This window comes from Electrona antarctica, assembly GCF_951216825.1.
Source record: "Electrona antarctica genome assembly, chromosome: 1".
NCBI classification, from domain to species: Eukaryota; Metazoa; Chordata; class Actinopteri; order Myctophiformes; family Myctophidae; genus Electrona; species Electrona antarctica.
In genome coordinates, this window is record NC_136806.1 from 38894617 (window position 1) to 38913565 (window position 18949).

General features: G+C 43.1%; 1 protein-coding gene across 2 annotated transcripts in view; it reads right to left on the minus strand.

Moving 5' to 3' along the window:
- Positions 1-4813: 4813 nt before the first annotated feature.
- LOC306930104 (progesterone receptor-like) overlaps positions 4814-18949 on the minus strand; it is a 55104-nt gene continuing 40968 nt past the window's right edge. Inside the window, exons 9-10 of one of the 2 annotated variants that reach the window (XR_013790848.1) lie at positions 6174-6411; positions 4814-5994 (exon numbers count right to left, since the gene is read on the minus strand). Coding sequence is in view for 1 of the 2 variants with exons in the window: in XM_079510848.1 (XP_079366974.1) it covers positions 6247-6411 (165 nt within the window). In the remaining variant the exon portion in view is untranslated. Of the gene's footprint in view, positions 6412-18949 lie in introns of both variants that reach the window. The other variant, XM_079510848.1, reaches the window with a different exon arrangement.

An 18949-nucleotide genomic window follows, 5' to 3' on the forward strand; every position in this document is an offset into this window, starting at 1 on the left:
CTTAGTGGGAATATGCATGCACAGTTTCACCACAATCGGACGCTGCGTTGAGTAGTTGTGGCGATTTGTACAAAACGGGTACAAAGCGGGCTACTCCTGAAAAGTTTAGAAGCCAATCGTAGCCAATGAGGGTGGATGATGAGAAATCAAACAAACCCGTCTTGATTACATGACTATGAAGAAGATGTGTACTGACTTGCGTGAAATTTGGATAAATTCTGAAGGAGTAATATTAGAAAATGTGTTTTACATATGTCGGCCTCCTGGTGGCGCTATAAAGAGCAGATGTGAAAAATTCCAGGCAAAGGTTTTTCCTTGGCCTCTAGGGAGTTGGCATACAAAGTTATCCACAGATCCGTGCAGTTAGAGGTCACTTTTCGGCCAGTTATAGCGCCACCATGAAGCTGAGTTGAAAATGTTCATGTGGCATTTCTTCCTCGGCCTAGTGGGAATGTGCGTGCACAATTTCACGGAAATCACACGATGTGTTCATGATTTGCAGCATTTTGTTTGAAACTGAGCACTCCTGCGAACTTTGGAAGCCAATCTTAGCCAATCAGGATGGAGTCTGAGAAATCTGAAAGACCCGTTTCGTTGAATGGCTCTAGAGAGACTGTGTACCAATTTGTGTGATGTTTGGACAAAATCTGTAGGTGTACTGTCCAAAAACTTGTTTTGCACAAAGCGGCCTCCTGGTGGCGCTATAACAGGCCGTTCTGGACATTTTGGGGTAGAGGTTCATCGTTGGCATCCAGGGAGTGTGTGTGCAATATTTGGCATCGACCGGGTTAACGGTGCCGGAGATTAGCTGGTCACAGACGGAAGGACGGACGGACGGACGGACGGACGGACACACACACACACACACACACGGACGGACGGACGGACGGAGTGCAAAACATACTCTCTCCCCATGCCTTCGGCCTGGTGGAGACAACAACTGAAATTGAAAGTATATGACACAAATACATGAGCAGACAAAATTAGAACTAGAACAGTACTGCATAAAATTGAAGCTGATAAATGGGTACTCTCCTGAAATTTCGACCCACTTGAAAATGTATTTTGTTTATTAAAGAGCTAATCTCTCAAAACAGATTCTGCTAACAGCATAATCTGTCAGCAGCACCACTGCCCCAAACATGTACTGTAGTGTCGAACCAGTTCCTGGTTCGAAAGTAGGTGGTGCCTCCAGAATTAAAAATCACACCTGTGCGAAGTGAGCGGTGCAACTGTACCGTGTGGGGGTCCCCTGGGGGGTCCCCGCAACATCCAGACCCCCAGGAACGCGCCCAGGGGGGGCGGCCCGGACACACATAGCGGCCCGTGTCCGAAATGGTCGAGAAATGACGGAGTTATCGCGGTGCAGCTTTTTGTGCTGGGATGCGTGCTGGGACGCGTTCACATACATGCATGCATACATACATACATACATACATACATACATACATACATACATACATACATACATACATACATACATACATACATACATACAACACTAGTCCCATTCATAACTACATTTTCACATACTCTCCAACCACTACACCATAAATTCAAACAGAACTTCGCCACTACACAACAATCCTACCCCCCATTACAAACACATCAGGTCATCTCTGCACTCAGAAGGAACAGGAACCTGGGAGACCTCCTTGTGCATTCCACATTCTCCACTTTACCTCCCAAGCCCCCACAGCCACACACACTCCATTTTAAGCCCCGTAAATTCATCAACAACCCCCATAGTCACACTTCCTCCCCCATTCAGGATCCCCTGTCTCTGACCACCCCCAATATAGTTTATATCATCACCTGCACACAATGTCATAAACATTACATAGGAGAAACCAGTCACACACTAGAAACACGCCTCAAACAACACCTATATCACATCAAACGAGCAGACCTACACACTACCCTGTACACACACTTTCAATCCCATCCCATCGCTAACCTCATCGTTTCAGGTCTGGAATGTGGAGTCCGATGGACCAGTGGACAGCGGAAACTAATGGAGCATAGATGGATTAATAAATTGCAAACAGTAACACCCACTGGTCTAAATGAAAGAAGCTGACTATCAAACACCCACATAGTACACTCACACCTCATTCATTTTTATGTTCATCTTTCTGTTCAATTAAATAAATTGTATCCAGGCCTTGCTGTGAACTTTTACTCTTTTAGGTTGTTTTATTAATGTCCATTTTTTACCAAGTATATCCATTTTACCATTGTGTTTTAGAGGATGGGTTCGGACCATGGTTTAGGTATGCGGTCTAGTCTAACTTGGACTCAGGGGGGTGGACGCCTCTGCCTTGCATAGTCCCCAGTGAATAGGCAGGTTGCCCTTCACTGGTAACCTTACTTTGGATTTTAAATATATTAAGGTATTGTAGGCTGGGATTTTACAAAAAAGCCCCCCTTTTAAATACATACAGACATACAGACATACATACATACTTATAAGGTATGCCATCTGGTGGCTAATGAACCAAACACACATTCTCAGAAGTTGGAGCAGTTTTAGAGGACCCACTTTTAGGCCAGTGCAACAGAGCATGCTTTTGCCTTTTTTAAAACCTTACCCATTTTAACCAAATACATACATACATACATACATACATACATATCGCTAACCTCATCGTTTCAGGTCTGGAATGTGGAGTCCGATGGACCAGTGGACAGCGGAAACTAATGGAGCATAGATGGATAAAAAAATTGCAAACAGTAACACCCACTGGTCTAAATGAAAGAAGCTGATTATCAAACACCTACATATTACACTCACACCTCATTCATTTTTATGTTCATCTTTCTGTTCAATTAAATAAATTGTATCCAGGCCTTGCTGTGAACTTTTACTCTTTTAAGGTTTTTAGGTTGTTTTATTAATGTCCATTTTTACCAAGTATATCCATTTTACCATTGTGTTTTAGAGGATGGTTTCGGACCATGGTTTAGGTATGCGGTCTAGTCTAACTTGGATTCAGGGGGGTGGACGCCTCTGCCTAGCATAGTCTCCAGTGAATAGGCAGGTTGCCCTTCACTGGTAACCTTACTTTGGATTTTAAATATATGAAGGTATTGTAGGCTGGGATTTTACAAAAATGCCCCCCTTTTAAATACATACATACATACAGACATACAGACCTACATACATACATACAGACCTACATACATACATACAGACAGACCTACATACATACATACTTATGAGGTATGCCATCTGGTGGCTAATGAACCAAACACATTCTCAGAAGTTGAAGCAGTTTTAGAGGACCCACTTTTAGGCCAGTGCAACAGAGCATGCTTTTGCCTTTTTTAAAACCTTACCCATTTTAACCAAATACATACATACATACATACATAGGGACACACATGGCTCCGTAATGAGCGGAGGCACCGCTCAAAAACTAAGGATTTTTTTTTACCGAGTGGATTCCCAGATTGTTAAAGAGCTGGAGAGACCAGTAGACTTAACAAAATATCTCACCTGTGTGAAGTGAGCAGTGAAACTGTACCGTGTGGGGGTCCCCGGGGGGTCCCCACAACATCCAGACCCCCAGGAGCCGGCCCGGCTCCGGCGAGCCGCCCCGCGTCCAAAACGGTAGAGAAATGACAGTTACCGTGTGGGGGTCCCCGCAACATCCAGACCCCCAGGAACACGCCCAGGGGCCCGGCCCGGTTCCGGCGAGCCGCCTCCACGTCCGAAACGATCGAGAAATGACAGTTATCGTGTTGAAGCTTTCCGTGCTGGAGTAGAGTAATAAAAGGATAGAGAACGAAACCTGGAGCGACAGCCCCGCCCCCCGTTATTTCAGTTCGATGGAAGTTGCTCAGTGGCATTTTTTAAATAATTTTTTTATGGGTTTTTTTCTGCGGCTTTCGCCTTCATCCTAAAGAATCCGGAAGAACTTCCGAATTTTTCCGATTTGGGCACCAAATTTGGCGTCAAAAATTGCGGAAGTGCAAACGGGCGGTCAATGTTAAACTACAGCGGTACGGGGTTTCCTCCTCATAAATCCACGGGTCCGCCTGCAGTCCCACCTCTGACCAGTAGGGCCGAGTGCTTCAACGTTTGAGAGCCTCCCTGGGGGCTTAAGGATGCGTACACATACATACGTACATACGTACGTACATACCTACCTACCTACCTACCTACCTAGGGACACACATAGCTGCGTAATGGAGCGGAGGCACCGCTCAAAAAAAAACTTTTAGTTTTTCTAACAAAAACATATCACTTACCCTACCTTTAATGCTGTATTTATTCATAAGACTGGAATTATTGTACTTATTATTTGGCAGTTACCCAGTCCCATAATTCAATGCCAAGCTTGTTTAAATGTTAAGTGCTTTTGTGTCTGATTACATTTATACGTGGGAAAAATGTCAACACATTCACCAGGCAGATAAGACTGACCTGCTGAGCTGGAATTAACCACTATTTGCAGACTACACTACGACCACTAGGTGGCAGTAAAACACAGGAAGGGAATTTACAACCTGCAAACAAGCCTCTTTCTTTCACAGGGGCCACTAGAGTAGAGCAGGCCTCCACCCATGAGCAGTCAGCCCTCTGTGGTGGGTAATCTGTGGGGTACTGTGTTGGAATCTAATACCCGCTGGGTGGAGAAAGAGATGAGTGTGAACCTAGGAGGCAATTTAGTAGCAGAAGAAAGGCCTGTCTGTTTGTTTGGTGCTTAGCTAAACCTGCCTGTCTGTCTCGTCTGCGTCGTCGGTGGGAAGAAACACAATCCACTGTGAACTCACTCAATTGTTTCTGAAATGAATCCAAGACACAGAGAAGCAGAGACATGACTGTATTATAATTAATTGAGCATTAAAACGAGACACCTTACTGTTCCTTGACAAGTGAAAAGTGTGTGTGTGTGTGTGTGTGTGTGTGTGTGTGTGTGTGTGTGTGTGTGTGTGTGTGTGTGTGTGTGTGTGTGTGTGTGTGTGTGTGTGTGTGTGTGTGTGTGTGTGTGTGTGAGATTGAGTAATGCATTTCATTCTGCGTACATTATTTACAGCCAAACTTGTACTTTATGTATAAAGCTGGATGATCTAACTAACATAGGCAGTCTCTTAGCTAGACCTTTATGATTTTCTAGGTAGCAAAAAAACAAGTTTTCTAAAGGCAGTACCTAGCGATAGATGTATGATACACAGAATATAGCACTGGTAAACAACACTTGAGTTAAAGTGTAAAAAAATAAAATGCTGTAAAATGTTCATCAAGAGAAAAAACATGCTAGAAATATTACACTCAAAAGAACAAACAAAACAAACAGTAAGAATTACCTTCTGTTTGGAAGTTGGAAACCTAGGTGAGATTTATTTGATGTGTGCTTGGAGTTTGAGTCAAATCTCTCTGGACAGAAATGGAGAGAACCCCAATTGAACATGACTGCTTGATTAAATCAGCTGTCCAGTTAACTGGTGAGATCCACCTGTTGACCGAATGGCCTTAGCTACAGTAGGCCTCTAAAATCCATTCATGCATCTATAAAAAGTAAAGCATTCCAAGAATGGACATCCACTTGGAGAAAACACTTGCCTATAGTGCCAGCAAACCAAATGTTGAACACCACCATCCGTTTGCATTTATAGTCCAGAAACCCAGTGCAGAGGTGATAGTGCTGCACAGACAATTTTCGGACATGTGGAATAGGATCTTTTTGTCTTGTGTGTACATTTCTAGAGTCAAATGACTCATGCAGACACTGTCAAAGGCTGAATGCAACTCACCATGATGTAATAATGCATGTTAACAGCAGTGAAATAGTTAGTGTGAGAAACTGAGTTGAGAGGCTATTAGATTACAAGAGATTAGAAGAATGTGCGCTGCTGTCCAAATGTCCATCCGTGCCTAATTTCATCGTCTACGAACGTGAAGAAGTGATGTGATAAAGGTTCAAATTCCGCCTGGCCTTCTGACACGCAGGCCGGTAACATTTCACTGCACAACTTAACCCCTTCACTCTAAGGGCCGATTCATACTCCTATTTTAGAGCCGAATAAAAGTCGGTTCGGCTCTGTAGAGCCTACAATGTGACGTCATTTGAGGTTCGGGGGGGGGGGGGTCAGAAAATTTCTGACGAGCCGAAATCATTTCGGCACTACAGCGCCGAAACAGCGGTAAAATAGGAGTATGAATCGGCCTAAGGCTTATCAGAAGTGGCCAGAGGATTTATCTGTACAAGTGCCATTATGGGATGAAGACCTCGGTTTTCATTAGGATGTTTTGTGGAAGAAGATGGGCCTGACCATGCCTGTGAGGATCTTGGGAACGTGAACGCTGACAATCTCAGCGATCATCTCTGGGAAGCTGACGCGTGTCTGGAAGGACTGGGCCTGGAGGAACAGATCGTATGTGAACTGGTGAAGTTTCCTCACAATCTGAAAAACAGAGAGAGAGAGAGAGAGGCGGAGGGGAGAAGGAGAGAGAACAGAGGTTAACATACAGTAACTAGATAAAGTGCCCCTCGGGGCACAGGTCTCCACCAGGGCAGGTCAGGTTGTGGCCTCCTGGTGGCGCTATAATAGGCCAATGTGAAAAGGGTGCCATTTCTTCTTACGCAATTGATTACGCTTTGATGGCAATTGGATGACTTGAGGCATTTTGTTCCAAAAATGTGTTTTGCAATCCACCTGTTGGTGGCACTATAATAGGCCAATGTGAAAGGGGGGGATATATTCCTCAGCCTAGTAGGAAAGTCTGTGAAAGATTTCACGTAAATTGCACGCTGCGTTCATGATTTGAGGCTTTTTGTTCAAAATGGGCCAATCCTGAAAACTTTGAAAGCCAATGTTAGCCAATTAGGATGGAATATGAAATATCGGACAGATCCGGCTTGAACACATGACTATAGAGATAGTGTGTAACGATTTGCGGGATTTTTGGACAGAATCTAGAGGAGTAATATCAAAAAATGTGTTTTTTCAAAAGTTGGCCTCCTGGTGGCGCTATAACAGGCTGCTCTGGAAAACTTGGGGCAGAGGTTCATCGTTGGTATCCAGGGAGTGTGTGTGCAAAATCTGGCATCGACTGGGTTAAAGGTGCCGGAGATTAGCTGTACACAGACGGACGGACACACACACACACACACACACACACACGGACGGACACACGGACGGAGTGCAAAACACAAATACTTCAAGTTCAATTGTCATACAACCGCATCATATAACAATATATCAGTGTAGTAACCCACCCACAAATTATAGGCAGTCAAATTACAATATTGCAAAACTATTGCATTGTCTTTTGAGAAATAGTAAAAATGTCATCACTATCAACCATCATCACCACCATGATGAGCTAGTCCACCGCTGACACACCACTGACGGTGCCAACATGAAGTATTGACGGCTGGATGGAAACGGGAATGAAGGAATATTTGTCTCCACCAGGCCGAAGGCATGGGGAGAGAGTATGTTTTTGTACCTGTTTTTATTAGTTATGGGACATTCACACTTACCAGATGGTAACAGCTTGTTTTCAAAGTTCAGAGGAAGGGTTTCTGAGGGAATTTATTGAGCATCTGCTTACTAAAGTGGTTCAAGCTACTAAATTGCACCCTTCCAATCCCCCCGTCCCTTATTATCGTATCAAGTGCATTCTCACCAGCAGGTAGTCTTTGGTATTAATAAAATAAAAATGTGGACGGTTGTCAATAATGGAGCCAAGATATTTACCATTGTCCACTGTCCGACCTTAGATAACCCTGCTCTGGAGAGCTGGGCAGGCTAGTACTACTACTACTGTTACTGCCACTACTACTACTGTTACTATACCACTAGTAATACTGTTACTACCACTACACTGTAATCTCAGCAAAGCAGATGGCTTCTTGGTTAGAGTGGGTGACGATATTATCACACGAAAAGATGAAATTACCAGGAAATTCCATCCTGGAGGCAAATCTTTCCGGTGACGAAATGGCCACCAAAGTAATCAAAAAAGTCAACCAAAGAACAAGATTCCTATACAGGATCTCCTCACTGGTCAACAAAAACACCTTGAAGACCATAACAGGAGCCCTCGTACAAGGTTTCTTTGACTATGCATGCACCTCTTGGTACCACAGCACCTCAAAGGCCCTTAAAACAAGGCTCCAGACTTCACAAACTGGTCAGGCTACTACTTGGCCTTACTCCCCGAACCCACCTCACCCCTGCCAATTTTGACAGGCTGGAATGGCTTAGGGTTGATGACAGAGTACAGCATCTTGCAATGGGTCTGGTCCACAAGATTCGCTACACCACCAAGATACCCATGTACCTGTCTCTAAATACTTCCTTAATGTCAACAAAGTTCACACCCACAGGCCACAACACCAGACGGAGTTCAACAAACCAGGTTCAACCCAGATTTGGCACAAACAAGGGACTAAATTAATTTCGCTCCTATGCCATTAAGACATGCAAATCCCTTGACTCCTTCAAAACTGCTCTCAAAGGGCACCTACGGACGGCTGCAATTCCAAACGGGCCCCCATAAAATCTGAATCCCCCCACCCCCTTACTGTATATGTTTCTTTTCCCTTTTTACCTCCTTACATGATTTCCATTTGTTTTATATATAGAAGTGTATATTTGTACGTCTTTAAATGTTCTGATGAATTGAAAAAGGTGGACCCTGTTGTAAACAATTGTAATGCTTTATCAGTGTGTCGTCCACAGTAACAGTCTTTGTATTGAGTTGTACTTTCATGTGAAATCCCCAAATACCCATTCTGCAAACTGTTAAAAAATACATCAATCAATCAATCAATCAATCAAACTACTACTGTTACTACCACTAGTAATACTGTTACTACCACTAGCAATACTGTTACTACCACTACGACTGTTTGCACCCATTTCCCTCCATCACCTAACACAGCTAGTCAGCAGCATGAAAACCTCCTCCAGTCCATTAGATATTATTCCAACCACTATGCTGAAAGATGTGTTCAGCTCCATAGAGGCCCAGCTCTGCTAAATATCATCAACCTCTCGCTGGTCTCTGTCCCTTCCTATTTTAAAACAGCCACTGTTCACCTGCTTTAAAAAAAAAAGTCTGGCTTGGATCCAGCACTACCCAGTAGTTATCGGCCTATCTCCAAGCTCCCTTTTATTTCTAAGATTTTAGAAAAAATTGTTGCTGAACAGCTTCTAACAGTTTTAAACGAGCACAAAATTTTTAGTTAAATTCCAATCTGGTTTTAGACAAATGCACTCCACTGAGACAGCACTTTTAAGAGTGTCAAATGATTTAATGATGGCATCTGATGCTGGGAGATGCTCAATTTTGGTCCTGCTGGACCTTAGTGTCGCTTTTGACACAATCAACTACTTTATTTTAATTGATAGGCTCAGGGATCGAGTGGGGGTCACTGGGAAGGCTCTGGACTGGTTTTCCTCCTACCATACAGGCAGAAAGTTCTCAGTGGTGGTGGGCCCTCATGTCTCAGATTATGCTTTTTTTTTAATGTTTTTTTGTGGCTTTCGCCTATATTTTATATTTTTTATGGAGGGACAGACGGTAGGCTGACAGGAAATGGGGAGAGAGATGGGGGGGTGACATGCAGTAAAGGCCGTCGGGATCGGGAGTCGAACCCGCGGCACACTGCCAGACTGAATTACCAGCCAAGGTGCCTGGACCGCTGAGCCACGGACCAGGCCATGTTCCCCTCTTTTGTGGGGTCCCCTAGGGCTCGGTTCTTGGTCCAACCTTGTTTGCACTTTATATGCTACCTTTTGGACACCTTATTAGCACCTTTAAAAATATATCTTATCATTTTTATGCAGACAACATTCAACTTTATTATTCTTTCAACGCCAAATGCCCTGCTGATTTTAATTTGTGTTGTACATGAATGTATATCAGCCATTAAGGCTTGGATGTCGGACAACCTCCTCTAGCTAAATGAGAGTATTGTTCCCAAGGTGGTGGACTGTATTGGGCCCCTTAAACCCAATGTGCATTGTGCGCCCCAACATTAGAAACCTTGGTGTTCAGTTTGATCAATCAATGCACCTTGACGCTCATATAAAAGCTGTTACCCATACATGTTTTTTCCACCTTAGAAATATTGCCAGATCAATTGTATCACACACTGAATTAGAAATGATTATCCATGCATTTGTCTCCTCACGGCTAGATTATTGTAACTCACTTTTCACTTGCCTCAATAAAACCACCACGGCATGGAGTCATGGACCGCCTCCAACTCATTTGGAATACTGCGGCCAGGTTATTAACCAGGTCCAGCGGATGGTGCCACATCACTCCGGTCCTGGCCGCGAAGACTTGCAATGCACACTGTCCCGGGCAGCACACCCCCCGCGCCTCTGCCTCCCAGTTCTTCTGCGTGTGTGTTTATAGTGTCAACACACGCAGAGATGACAGATGTCATAATCACACACACACCCGCGATAGAGTACTATGTATAACTACAGGCATTAATAACTACAGACATTAGTCTACCGCATATGTACAATTATATTGTCTACATTTAACAAACAAGCTTGATTGACATTTGTGACTAAATTTGACTGAGGGACTGCCATTGAATTTTTTTGTCATTTTTGTTTTTCATGTCATATGAAAGCAGGGAATCATAGCTTAAAATTGACATTGGTTGTTCAGTTTGAACCACCAGTTTTGGAGATGTGGCTTATAGAGTAATGTCTTGCAGAAAACTGCGAGTTGAGAAAGCTTGAAACATTACACTCTAACATTACACCTAGCTACATGTTTAAGCATTTATTGTCGATTTCAGCTCTGACACTTATTTCAGACATGCTCTAGTATGTGAAGAGTATGCCTGTGCTATTAACTCATTCTTGGGAAATAAAAGTTTTTCTCCTCTGGTGAAAAGCTGGAGTTTGTGCGATGGCAGGATCTCAGTCAAATCTGGTCACATTTGTAAATAGGTCAATACAAAAACTGCTACGAGGATAAAACCAGAAAGGCACTTAGGCTTCTTTACATCAGAAGGAAAACGTGACAACCGTATGGAAAAAGGGGCAGAAGAACTGGGAGGCGGAGCGGGACAGTGTGCATTGCAAGTCCTCACGTCCTGGCCTCCGTGCACTGGCTTCCTGTTAATTTCAGGGTCCAGTTTAAAGTCCTAGTGCTCATTTTAAAGCTTTGCACGGTCAGGCCCCGGGTTATGTGCCCAGAAGGGCCATTAGGTATGCCAAACAGGGTCTGTTAGACCCATCCTCCACTAAACTGAAAACCAAAGGTGATAGATCCTTTCAGGCTGTATAGCTGTTAATCTTTGAAATGCACTTCCACTTGTTTTGAGATATGCACCCCCTGCGGACATTTTTAAGAAGAGCCTTAAACCTTTTCTATTTGAACGAGCGTTTGTTGATGGTTCATGATTTTATTTTCTTTGTATTTATTGTCTTGTTGAGTTGAATTGTACAGCATTTTTATCTGCTTCATGCCCGTTTTGTTTGTTTAGTTTTCTCACTGTATGTAAAGCACTTTGTGAGATCTCTCTGTGAATGGTGCTATATACTGTAAATAAAATGTACTTACTTACTTACTAGTAATACTGTTACTACCACTATTACTTTTACTACCACTGCCCTGCTCTGCCCTGTAAAGCTCTTTGAGAAAGGTGCTATATAAATAAAGGAAAATTCGGATTTTGTGCAGAAATTCCTGAATGGAAAAACTCTTGTGCTTGAAGGATTTTGGGGCTATATCTGGATTTTGGGGCTATATCTTATATAATTTAATGCGCAAATGGGGTAAGGAAACACTTGCAGAATAGGTTTTGATTGAGAAAGCATTGAACTCGCATATCCAATAGCGCTTTTGCACAGTTGGAAAAAATACAAATAAAATAGAAACACACGATGGGGAGCCAGTGGAGTGAACGTAAGGTTCGTGGCCCGTGTGGGTGTGATGTGGACACATTTACGCACTCTCAATCAGGATCCTAGCAGCGCTGTTTTTAATGTATATTGAAGCCTCTGCACTGTCTACAAGCTCTTGCTCTCCCGATGAGTAGTGCGTTGATCATGGAAGTTTGATCTGTGAATATATTTCCAAGGCAAACGCTCTCCCTCCAAAACACCTCTGAACGGTCGAGGGGAGACTATACTACTCCACTAGTCCGAGACTCCACTACTCAACAATAGAAGCAACATCAACACGACCAAAATGTAAATTCACCGGACAGTCATCGCGTCAATTCACACCTTGATCCGTTAAAAGTCGGAGGGGTTCCTCGTCCCTGTGTAAATTTTTATCTGTGCTTGGAAACTAAACCAGCCCCTGTCAACACACACCTATTTATATAATAGACCGCCTGATTGAAATACAGCCTCTGGACCAGACAGCTAGAGGACCTGCAGCCCAATCGCCAACTACACGGTCGGAGTGTAATATAACAGTTTCACTTGACTGGCAAAATAGCGCCACCTACTGCTTATTTGGTGAACTTATTTCATATCTCCCAAGAATCGCATTTTATCAGTGAATGGAAGCTGGACAAAATGCACTTTTCTTTTTTCTAATTTCTGAAAATGCGCTTCCTATTTTCGACGTTCAAACGTGCTCCTGTCTGCGTGCCAATCGACAGAAGCACGTTTTAACCCAGAAGCACGTTTGAACCCCTTGAGTAAGACAAGCCGAGCAAGGCTTACTCTGTCTTACTCTGATGGCTGCGATGTCAACTCAGCACCTAATCTGATTATGATATATTCTGCCAGGCACTACAATTCCCATAATGTTTGGGTGCACTGCTCCTCCTTGTGGATAGGGGGAGGGCTGTCTTACTGAGACAACATGTAGTCCATGAAGTAAGTGAGCCCAGTGTCCATGACATCAGAGACACTGGGCTCACTGCTAAAATGTAAAATATCTAAAACCACATATTACACACAGGAAAGTGTTCTAAATCTTCTAAACGTCATTAACATATATTTTTTGGCAAAAGGGTGAAGTGTCCCTTTAAAGGCTACCTTTAAAACGGCTTATGCAGAAATTGTTATAAAGATGACACCAATTTTGCCAGCCAAACTCCTCCGGTATTCCGGAGTCACGCCAGAATGAAAGATGAAATCACTTTTGGTCTTTAGCTTTGGAACGGGTGGTGGACCCCGACAGCTCCAGCTAGGCGTGAGACCGGGCTGAACCATAAGTAAGATTGAGTAAGATCTTCACACTCTATTCTAGAAACGGGCAGCAAAGACGAGCTAAAGCCGCGGTAATGTGATCCCCTGACATGCCTTTAGTCTTCGTCAGTACTCTTGGTTGCTAAATTCTGTTCAAACCAGGTCAGTTGACAAGAGAACAAAACATTACAGCAGTCAAGTTGGAAACATTATGTAAAAAGGTTGTAAAACATAATGTAAGAATCAATGTATAGCTTGTGAGGTTCCAGAATTCTGTGAAAACATCTATTGTGTTACTTGAGGTTTAAACATGAATCAAATATTGAATAATAACTATCCTAGAGTCAGAAAAGTACATGTGTGACAAATATGGAGACTATTCTGGCGTGCCGGGCAGTTAAATATCTATTGCTATGATGCTATCTAACGTTATTAGTACTGTGATAACGGGTACTGCACTGGGTATACTAACAAGGGGTACAGAGGTACAACAGGTACAACGGACCCTATTGCATAACCGGGTGGGGCATGCATTCCTAAATTTCATCGTTCCCGTTTCACATCGTTCTAGACTTGTTGGTCCCCAAATAGGCCCGGAAGCAACAGGAATTGGTCTAGTATACGTATGTATATACAGCATTGGCGTAGGCTGGATTAACTTTAGAGTGGGCAAATGTTCATGTACCACCCTGTTTTTAATTGATACGGAAGGGTCACTCGGAGCTAGACTGGGCAGCTGCCCGAGTTGCCCAATGGTGACTACGCTACTGATATACAGTATATATCATTTATTAACTTGGATAGATCCCATTGAGATTAGAGATGTCTCGATACTTATTTGGTCATATCGGGTCATATCAGGATCTGCGAATATGCCGGTCTAACCACCGATCCGACACAGGGGTAAGGGGTTGACAGACACTATGGCAGGTAAATAAAATGTTTGGGCATGTGGAGTTTGCTTGGAGTTGGAGTTGCCCAAACTGCAAGTGCAAGTTTGAGTGAGGAGTCTGCTATAAATACAACACGAGATATACTGTATAGCTAGATAGAAAACACAACATGATATATCCGTCTCTAAACAAACACCTCCGCTCTGTTCCTTCTCTCTCCCTCTCTCCACACACAGTATAACACACACACACACACACACACACACACACACACACACACACACACACACACACACACACAAAACGCGCACGCGCGCGCACACACACACACACACACACACACACACACACACACACACACACACACACAGAGACACACACGCACGTGCAACACACACTCAATGTCAGTGGCTCAAAAAGCTCATTATCTCTACTACGATATATATAGATATATATAAATATATATACCGGTATATAAAAGAAAACACCTGCAGACTTTTGCTGCATGTTCTGCGGTTCCCTACTAGTCCAACGTGTGAAGAATGCAACGCACCTTAACAGTCAAAGCTTAGCATAGCATATGTATCAAGTTAGACTAATGTCAACCCTTGACTTCCGGTCGGTGGACTTCAAGATTTGTTTTCCTTTCTTTTTCTTATTATAAATATTATTCTCTGGTATCGGTATTCAGTATCGGTATTGGCTAACACAGAAGTTGTGGTAACGCGATCGGATCGGGAACGAAAATAATTGAGATTAACTAGGCCAAGATAGGCAGCAGCACAAAAAATTATAAACATGTTGTTTTAAACACAAAAAAAACTAAGACTTGAACGAGCACAGATCTCCACCAGGAAAGTATGTCCTATCTGTCTGTGTGGTGCATGTGATGACAATGTTGTGGGGTTGTGTGTGAGTATGTTCTTAAATGGGACACTGAGCAGCGAAATGGGCCTGTATGACTTGGGGACTTCCGCATCTTTATTTGGCTTCAGTAGAGCTATTACAGAGGCGCGTCGCCAAATCTGACCGCTCTTGAGATGCAAGGCACGTCAGTTGGGCAAAGTCTTTGTCTGCATCTGGGAAGCGACCATTCTTCTGTGACTGGGCATCTGTGGGTTATATTTCTGCCTGTAAGCTGGTTGATGGTCCACTTCTTCTCTGGAGCTGACTCTTTGGTGGTCATACAGAAGGTGGCTGCACTCCTCGTCCCAACCCGGGATAAAGTTCCTGTTTGTGGGATGGTTTTCTTTGCCGCACCCAGAAGGCCTCGGCCTGGGTCTGGCAGGCCGGCTGATCTTCTTTCCGTCTCCTAAGCATAAGACTCCCAGTTGGCCTTAAGGGAAATTCCATCGCTTGAAAGGTTTCCCTGGTACCGGTTGCGGCCAGTCATGGGACTTTAATGATGGATGGTCTGGTCTGTGATGTGAGCGGGAAAACGTGTCCAGGATGGGTCTCTCCGGTTTCGGTCACCTTATCACGTATACACATTTTTGTGTTGTCACTGCTGTTGCATCCTACTGGCTCACCTGCCAGTGAGGAGCCCCCACCGGGAGGGTGTACTGTTGTATCCTACTGACTCACCTGCCAGTGAGGAGCCCCCACCGGGAGGACGTTGGGCCTTCGTCCTACTCCTTCCACCCAACACTCCCCCGCTGACAGGTGCCGCCCTCAGGCCATAGGAGTATGTGCTGCAGGCTTTCTTATCACGGTCTCCACGTATGCTACTCTGTCAAAGACTGCTGGAGCAAACCAAGGGAAGGCTACAATTGGAGGGGGTTCAACACTTGCTTCCTGATGTAAATAATTTGAAAATTAATAGGAAATAAGAGTCAGATCTGTCAAGTTTAATGAAAATCATACCAATATGTTGTGTCATATATAATATTATATACTGTATAATCAAACTGAGGCATACAAAGTTGTAGATATATTGCCAGAATGAACCAAATCTTGGCAGAAATAGTTACTTATTGATATTCCAAATTGCTTTATTGAATTCCTTGACCCCAAAAACATAATTTGACACCAAGATTGACCTTCTAAGTGGCTTGATATTGACACTTATGGATATTACATGGTAGCCATCTTTGAACGCCAATATGGCCACCTTCTGCCATTTTGATGACGTGGCTCCCCTTCCAAAATTAAACGTATGGTGATGAAGAGCATTTGGGGATTTTCTTTTGCTTTTGTCAGCCAGTCCTCTGTGCTGAGAAGGCCGTTCTCAAATCTGGACCTAAGTGACCTGAATAATTGGCAGAATTAACCAAATGTTCAAATCTTGGCAAAAATAATCACTTATTGATATTCCCGATGGCTTCATTGAATTCCTTGGCCCAAAAATCAGCGGCCATCTTTGAACGCCAAGATGGCCGCCTTCTGCCATCTTGATGATGTGGCTCCCCTTCCAAAATGAAATGTGTGGAGAGCATGTGGAAAAAAATTGGCGCTTTTGTCAGCCGTGTCCACATTTCTTTGCTAAGCTACCAGACTACTAAAACTGGAGTATGAATAGGACTTTGGTCGATTAGCTCCACCGTCCTCCATAACAAGGAGCTGGCTGAATAGCAGCTGGACCTAACCATCAGTTCAGTTGTAACTGTTACAGTACCCATGTTGTTCTTCGCTATTTTACCTGCATGTCTAGTATGTTGAAATTGTACGAATGCACGTATTATTGATTATCAATCTTTGATTTATCTTTCTGTATGTCTCTGCTTTCCAAAACACATGGCACGTGTTTACACACGTTTGCAGTCAAAGATTCACAATGGAAATAAGCTCTTGGGCTTTTTTGTGTTTTATACTTTTGACCGGTGGTGGAAAAAGTACTCACATTTACTAAAAGTAAAAGTACGTAGTCATTGTGCAGAATGTCCCATTTCAAGTTTTCAAAATGTATAAAAAATCATTTGAAAATAACAGATCTACAAGCTCACAATTTGTCACATCGCGATGCATTGTGAGCTTGTAGATCTGCTATTTTTAAATGGCCGAAATGTTTATAGGGCTGAAGTGGTTAATATATGTTTTGTAATAATAATCAAAATCTGTACTTAAGTAATGTACTTAAGTTACTTTCCACCACTGCTTTTGACAAATTCTGTAATATATATTTCGCTTGGAGGAGGGTGTCTGTTGCAACTTGCAAGACCCAGAAATATCCAATGATTCCAGATTACACTGATGATGTGTCCAAGTTTGTGCGTCAGAAGTTTAATTTACTATAAACAGAGTATGTAAACTATGTTTGCAATGCATTATAGACATGGGCTTGATAGAAGGAAAAAATCCTCATGGTCTGTCATCCTATATTCTTTTTCTTTTCAGAATGATGCGTCATTGACTGTTAACGTGAGTCGTCGTAATGCCATTTATAGTAATACCATGATTAAAACTAGACTGATGTAACTGTGTTTTTGAACTACTCCCTGACTATAGGTCCACTGCAGTTAAGTGGAAACTTTGTCACAAAACTGAACGGAATGGACTCAGTTGCCCTCATGGAAAAAGAGCTCTTTAGTCTACAGTGGCATCACAATTTCACCCAGAGATATTAGTCTTGGCATTAGGAAATAAGTTAAATAACTGATGATTTTATCAGCATCGAGAACAATTTAATAATAGGGAACAAGTTAATATGTTCTGAACAACATCAAAGGCACAAGTGGTGGATTCTCACTGTGGGGGGTTTATATGACGGGGCTGTATGAAATCATTTCACAAGTTTGGCCTCCAAACATGTACATTCTGGCAATATTCACAGTTGAGGCATGTATTGTTTGTTGCTGGACAGTATCACTAAAGTATGCGGGACAGATGGAAAACAGTGAAGTGTCTTATGCGCTTAAACCAAAAAATGGAGAAGGATCTGCATGCATCTGACTTTCAGCACGCATTTTTCTGCAGAAACTCTGCAAATATGTCTAAAGATGTACACTTTCACCCTTTTTCTATTGGACACCACTAATTTTATGAATAGCTTTATTCATAATGATCTCGTTTTATAAGCAGATTATAATGCAAGTATGTTTAGAATGCATATAGGCTTGATGGAAGGAAAAACAAAACTGCATGGTCTGCCGCCTTAGCTGTATGGTCATCTACTGTATATGCTTTTACTTTTCAGAATGATGCACAATTGATTGTTAAAGTGAGTCATCATAGCCCGAATGCCATTAGTAAGAAGTCATACCATGATTAAAACTAAACGTTTAACTTCACGTCCACAACACAAGATAAATGGTCAGCCACATAATCCAATTTCACAGTAACAGCCCTGGTTTGATGTAAGCAGCTGCAGCAGATGGAATGGGCGACACGTTTCCTACCTGTCTGCTGAAGAAATAAATAATCATATATAAAAAAGAATATATTCCATTCCGCTGCCCTCTGGTTTCGTCCACTCCAGTCCCGCATTAAAAAGGAACGGTAGTCCATTTATAAATCATGATCCACAACAGTAATGGGTCTGCCATGTCCGTCGGTAGACCCTAACGGTTCTAGTTGGTTCCACCGCGGGCCATCAGAATGATGTGTGGCATCCATCCAGCTAATGCCGGGAGTGCCTATCATTCACACGACGGGGGGGTCCCGCATCATGCAGACCATCGGCTCAGAACTGTGTGAAAAGTTGAAAGCAGCTGAATTTTGGAGTCTGCTCTTTGACAGATTAGAAGACATCAACAAAATGGAGCAGGAGATCGTGTACATTGTGTTGGTATCGGTGAATGTGGTTTAGTGGATGAGTGGAAGAGGAAGTTGGTCTGCGTGTGCACAGACGGGGCAGCTCTCAGCGTGGGTGTAATAACAGCGTCATTCCTAAATGACGTCAGAAGGCGCTCAACGGCGATTCCCTTGTACACATTCTGTGCACAGCCCACACCCTGGAGAACTTAGTGTTGTTTTTGGCAGCA